This window comes from Papaver somniferum, chromosome 10 (assembly GCF_003573695.1).
Source record: "Papaver somniferum cultivar HN1 chromosome 10, ASM357369v1, whole genome shotgun sequence".
Classification (NCBI taxonomy): domain Eukaryota; kingdom Viridiplantae; phylum Streptophyta; class Magnoliopsida; order Ranunculales; family Papaveraceae; genus Papaver; species Papaver somniferum.
The window spans coordinates 46,046,053-46,052,653 of record NC_039367.1 but is presented as its reverse complement, the minus strand read 5'-3'; the positions used below and the strand labels follow the sequence as shown (position 1 = coordinate 46,052,653).

Here is a 6,601-nt window from a genome sequence, read left to right as displayed (position 1 = left end):
TCTCTCTTCTCTCTCTCTTCAACCATCATCACCACCATCTCTGCTACTACCACCACCTTCGCTGTCGTCAATAAATTCATGATTCAATCGAAAAATATTATCAATAACAGACGATTCATATTCAGAGATCCTTCTTCTTCTTCTGAACATTAATTTTTAAGTACAAATTCAAAGAGATCGAGATTTAATTTTAGGTTTTCTTTTCAAGTAATTATAAAGGTGAACTTGTTTGAACTATTGAAGCTCAAGATGATGATGGTGGTGGTGGCAGTGGCGGTGGTGAAGGAGGGATGATTTGTTCTTTTTCATCCTGTAATATGATTCAGTGGTGGAGGTATGATTTGTTTTTTTCTTTTCGAAATTCAAGTTCTATTAGTTTTCAAATTGGTGATGGAGATAAAATGGGATTGTTACGATTGTAATGATTATCTTCCTTTTCTTGTTTAACTTTCTGGTGGTGGTGGTGGTGGTGAGGTTGGGATGATGAAATTGACGGTAGAATGATAGTGGTTTAATTGTGATTACAAATTTTGGGGGTTTTGTATATGATTAAATTCTTATTTTTCTAAAACTGTGATTGTGGTTATGGATGTTTGTGGTGATGTTGGTGGTGGAGTTTGATTGTGATTGTGGTGGAAATTGCGTGTGATTTTGGTTGCATTTGTTGATGGTGTTCCAGGTATAGCAATTGTCCTTTCAGTAAACCTACTTACTTTAGTTTTTACGGGATCAACTACTGTTGTTGATCCAATTTATGGGATCAACTGCTATTGTTGACCCAATTTTTTATGGGATCAACTATGGTTGTTGATCCATTTATGGGATCAACTCCTGTTGTTGACCTAATTTTTTATGGGGATCAACTAGTGTTGTTGATCCTTTCAACTCCTATTGTTGACAATATTTCCTTGGATAAGTATAATCATGCTTGTAGTTGAAATCATGTAATTTTCTTCCAATGTTGAACTTGTGGTGCAATGGTAGCATGACTGACTCCATGTCAGATGATGCGTGTTCGACTCACGCCATGTTCACTCCATTTACATGGATCAACTTCTATTGTTGATTCCTTTTTTTTGGATCAACTATCGTTGTTGATCCCCTAAATTGGATCAACTTCTACTATTGGTTATATTTTTATCTGGATCAACTACTGTTGTTGATACAAAAATATCTGAACCAGTGGTGGCGGCGACGGTGGCGGCGACGGCGGACTAGTGGTGGTGGCGGCAACGGACTAATGGTGGTGGAGGACTGGTGGTGGTGTAATGGTAGCGGTTGGTAGGTGGTACACGGTGACGGTTGGTAGGTGGTGGTTGTTGAACGGTGGTGGTGGAATGGTAGTTGAATGTTGGTGGTGGCGGTGCTAGTGGTGATGAAGTGTTAGAGGAAGAAATTTGTTCCATTTTAAAATAAAAATAAAAAAATTATGTAGGTGAGGGTATTGAGGTAATCTAATTTAAAATGGATAAGGTTATTAAAAAATAGAGACATATTTATTGTTATATAAGGATATATTTTTTGGGTTTCAAAAGTAAGGACATATAAATAATGTACCCTACTGCTTAGCTACCTCTGACAAGCAGACATGCCCATGTGCTTATACTATAACCTATTATTTAATAAATTAAGCAATCTTGGTGGTGTTTTGGTATATTCTATTGTAGCATACTCCATCCTTTGATAGTGTGCCACACGTTAATGGAGATAGCTTAATAACCGAGCAGCCTAAGAGGTGATGTTGTGTACCCGGTAGTAACCTATTAAGTCACTCCACCATTAATCTCGTGCCATGTGGCGAAGCATATTTTGGTATCTACATGTGGATCCCATGCGTTTCCTTTTTTTGGGATGTGAAAATGATTTTACTTCATCATGTAGCACAGATGGGCCTTCAATTCTGGTTTTTGTTGGCTTCTTTCAGATTGGACCTAGTCCTCTTCTCTGTATCAGAGCTCCTTTCAATGTCCGAGTTCCCCGAACTTGACAAATTTGTAGCTAGGAAAGAGGCCCGCTGATCTTACGAGGGGAAAGTATAGAGAAGCCGGAAATGAGAGAAAATCTTCTTGATCAGGAGGGTAGTATATAATTTCCATATATACTAGTTTTTATGCCGGATGTTTTTCAGAGAAAGGGCCTAGATGTTTTTCAGAGAAAGTATGTATTATTGTTTTTTGGGACTCAAAATTTGAGAAAAATAGAAAATAAAAATAGTAAACTACTAAAAATGATAATATTGAAAGTAGTCAATTAATAAAATTAAAAACAGGAAGCGAATCAAGCGGCGGATGGACTTGCAGACTTTGCAGCAGAAAAACAATTACAGCACGGGATTGGAATCAGTAACAGAACATCAATCCACATATGGGAGCACACTCATCCTGATTTCCTTAATATAATTGTTATGAATGACTCGGTGTGGGGACCCAATACCCAAGAGAAGTTCCTGTTTATTAATAATGAAACTTCTTCTTTTCCAAAAAAAAAAAAAAAAAAAATTAAAAACAGGAAATAATAAAATTAATTAAATTTAACATGAAAGAATTTATCGAAATTCTTTTATAAAGATTTTTCTTCAGGCCTTGTAGTCGGATTCGGATAACACAATTAGAGCTGGCAAACGGGCGGGACGGGTCTGGCTTGTGACCAACCCGCGGGTTACGGGTTAATACAAGCCTGAGCTCGCGGGTTGAAATTCTTCACGGGTGGTCATTTATCCCACCCGTTCCCGTCCCGGGTAAAGCTCGCGGGTTCACGGGTGCTCACGGGTTACCTGGTTTTTGTTGAGTCAACTCGCCAGAAATCGATTTCTGGGCTATTTCCTTCCACATTCAGGGCATCTAAAGTTCCTTTCCTACAAGCTACAACCTAAGTATCTAACATTCATCCAATTCATTTGGTATATCAATTCAAAAACTCAAAATTGCAAAACTAAACAAATTAGTCTTCTTAAAGAAACACAGACACAGTCACACAGATACTATCATAGTATCATACATTCATACTAGACTTACTTTACTAGTCATTAGTAGTTTACTTTAGTACTTTAGTTACATTTACACAGTACTTCATCAGTTCATGATGATAATTGATAAATAATGAAAATAAACTTCCGAGACCGAGACTGTGGATACAATTGTTTCTAATTTGTATCACCAAGTGCGACAATATCACAATATTAATAACCACTTCCTGCACAAAATATTGTGTGGTTAATCAAAAAAAGTGTTAACTATCAAAAAAACATCTCCAATCTCTTTTCTATGCAATATTTGGAGATACTGGTAAGTGATAAAACATTCTCATATTCCATGTTTATCTTTGAGTTGCTCCAACTATTCAATAAGAATCTGTAATTTCAAGAAAAAATAAACCAAACAAAAAAAAGATTCAAGTCAAAAACATGGAATTTGCATAATTACCCCGCTTTATATTGAAGAAGTACGCATACTAACTAGACGCATAAGAACTTACTTCCTCCACATCCTCCACTGCCCCATCCTCCACTGCGTCAGGTTCAAATCCTAATATATCTTCTTCAACAATCACATTGTCCTCATCCATATCTTCTTTTCCTATATGGATCATAATAAAACAACCAATGTTATAGATAAGATTTAGACACTCAACTAAATAAAATATTATTGATTTACTTACCAATTCCATATTCCCAATCACGAGTTGTTATTAACGCCTCAGCATTTTCAGGTAATAAGGAACTGCGAAATCGATCAATCACCCTTCCTCCAATGCTAAATGCAGACTCCGATGCGACGGTTGAAATAAGAATTGACAAAATATCCCCTGCCATTCTTGAAAGTACTGGATATTGTTGTTCATGGTTCTTCCAATAGTTTAGGATGTCTAGTGAATTTAGACAACCTCTGTACGTCTCGCCAAGGTATTCATCTAACTCTGACAAGTCAGTTAATACATTACCACCACGTTCCTGTGTTGCAACATATTCCTGTTGACAAGACACTAGATATCAAGACACAGAATGACAGAATCCCAAACAATCCAACAACCAATTCTTGGGTACATTCCTCATTCTATCATAAGTAATTACAATGACAAATAAACGATATATGGCATGCTCAGAGTTTACATTGACATATTAAATCTGGGTTCAAAGTTATCATCTTGTATTAAAAAAAAAGAACATGTTTTGCAGACTTATACCAATCATGAAGAACTCAAATGAATCAAACTGAACATAAAAGTTGAAATTACCTGAAAAAAATCACTCCCTTCTTGGGCAGCAAAATTCCCACCATTTTGAACATTCAAATTTTGAGCTACACAACTGTTGGAAGCTCTTGAACTTGACAAGGTGTAATACTCATTAAAAAGTGCTTTTATATTACTATGCACTTTATTAACTTGACATTCTAATTCTCTCTCATCAGGATACAACTTGGAGTAAGTAAATTTCACAAAATTCATTTTCGATCTAGGATCTAAGACAACTGCCATAGCCAATATAGGACTCAACTCCTTCCAGTAACTATCAAATTTTGCTTGCATCTCTTTTACCATGTTCCTAATGAATTCAATATTACTTCTGCTCTCTTTCTTTAGTAACACCTGAACTTGACAAATTCTTTCAAAATACAGATTGGAAGTAGGATACTTACTACCAGAAAAAACCTTTGTGAGTTCATGAAACACCTTGAGAAACTTTGTGACTACTTCAATTTGTTCCCATTCTTCATTAGCTGGACAGTCTTCATAGTCTGAATCCACCAACTTCAAATGAGAGAAAACTGGCTTATACAAGATACAACTGTCTAACATAAGATAAGTTGAATTCCACCTGCATAAAACAAACATTCAGTGAGTATCTAAAAAAACATTAATACAAATTATACAATTCTCCAACTTTGTAATTTATAACAAAATAGAAGTGGGATCCCACCTTGTCTTTACGTCTTGCCGAATACCCTTTTTCAGACCAGACATTCCTAAAGTTTCAACAATGTCCAAGAACTTTTGTTTTCTTACTTGGGACTTTTTAAGGGACTTCACTGACGCTCGAATCTTAAGCACGGCTGGATCAATCTTCGTAAGTCCTTCTTTTACAATAAGAGCTAAGATATGAGCACAACAACGCACATGAAAGTATTTTCCATCGTTCAACAAGATCTTCTTTGCAACAAGCCTACTCTTCATAATTCCAGCATAAGCTCCGTTATTTGCAGCATTATCCAAGGTGATGTTGGATACCTTTTCTTCAATTCCCCAATCTTCTATCATTGCAAATAACTTAGAAAAAGGTGTTCACCTGTTTGAGGTAGTAGAAAGGGGAATAAGTTAACATGAAATTATATTTAAGATAATAAAGAAATAAAATTTAGTGCTTTACCTGTATGAGGTGGTGGAAGGGGATAGAAATTCAGAAGCTTCTTTTGCAATACCCAATCTTTATCAAGATAGTGCGCAGTTAAGCTTATATATCCAGTAGTTGTTACAGAAGTCCACATGTCTGATGTTAGACATATCCTACCTGTAAGGGTAAGTCATACACATTAGCACATCATATTAATCAATTACTCATACATAAAAGTATAAATAAATCATATGGGTCATTAGGATTTGAAATTTTGAATCATACCTGGAGCAAGTTTCAATCTGTTGCGAATAACTTCTTTTTGTGCTTTATGTTTCTTTACCACATCGGCTTTCCCAGTATTCCTTGATATTGGTTTAAAGTCATCATTTAAATAAGCACATATATCCCTAAACTCTTTCCACTCCACCAAAGCAAATGGAACATTTCTTGCAATGAGTAAAGCTGAGAACAAATCCCGTAATTTCATTTGATCAACCTTGCGTACACGGGTAGACAGCTGGCTATTTTGTGAAGCTAATATCATCTGCCCTACGTCCATAGACTGACGTTTAATGCACTTATGCCTTTTCATGGCTGAGGTTCCACCTCTTTGGCTTTCATATTTATATCCTACATTACAAGCCTTGCACACCCCCTTCGTTGTACCATCCTTATACTTAACGAGTTTAAAAAATTCCCAAACTTCGGATCTAAGTCTATTTTTCTTTCCACGTGCAACTTGTGCAGGTGCACAACCAACAGTTGGATCCTCATTCACAGAATCTAGCATCTCAACATCATCATCTTCATCATCAGCACTCATAACATCCTTGTAATGGTCTGGTTCTGGTAACTCTTGTTCTTGTACACTTGACATCCTGAAATGGATGGAGCGGCCATAAAGAACAAGTCAAAGAGTCATTCAGAAACATGAAAATTACATAAACAGAAATTGAAAAAATACATAGACAATGACATCCAACAAAACTATTATAGTACATGCATTTTCAAGTCACCCAAAACAATAGCATCTAACAAAACAAACAAATCAAACAAATCCCCTAAATCTCTGTAAAGAACATAAAAAATCTCAAAACCCACATGCCACAACAGTAAGAAATTTAATTCAGTTAAAACTGTCATTCCATGTTTCAACAAGAATTCATGTGATAAAAAAAAAAGATGGAGACACCAATAAGCAGTATTGCAGTAACATTGTAAGACTAAGAGTCTAAGACCCTGACTTAAATCAAGAATTGCATTATATGA

General features: G+C 35.9%; 1 protein-coding gene across 1 annotated transcript; it reads right to left on the bottom strand.

The window, feature by feature from the left end:
- Positions 1–5,252: 5,252 nt before the first annotated feature.
- On the bottom strand, positions 5,253–6,209 carry LOC113315589 (zinc finger BED domain-containing protein DAYSLEEPER-like). The gene is made up of 3 exons (XM_026563850.1): positions 5,615–6,209; positions 5,366–5,506; positions 5,253–5,284 (listed from the first exon to the last, which is right to left on the bottom strand). The coding sequence occupies exons 1-3, from the start codon at positions 6,207–6,209 to the stop codon at positions 5,253–5,255; spliced, it is 768 nt and encodes a 255-aa protein (XP_026419635.1).
- Between the last annotated feature and the right edge of the window lie 392 nt (positions 6,210–6,601).

What these genes read in the sequence shown, in the direction of transcription:
- LOC113315589 (XM_026563850.1), bottom strand. Translation starts at nt 6,209, where the DNA reads ATGTCAAGTGTACAAGAACAAGAGTTACCAGAACCAGACCATTACAAG. An exon ending in CAGATTGAAACTTGCTCCAG is followed by an intron (nt 5,507 to 5,614) that starts GTATGATTCAAA and finishes TTACCCTTACAG; the next exon opens with GTAGGATATGTCTAACATCA. An exon ending in CCTTCCACCACCTCATACAG is followed by an intron (nt 5,285 to 5,365) that starts GTAAAGCACTAA and finishes TACCTCAAACAG; the next exon opens with GTGAACACCTTTTTCTAAGT.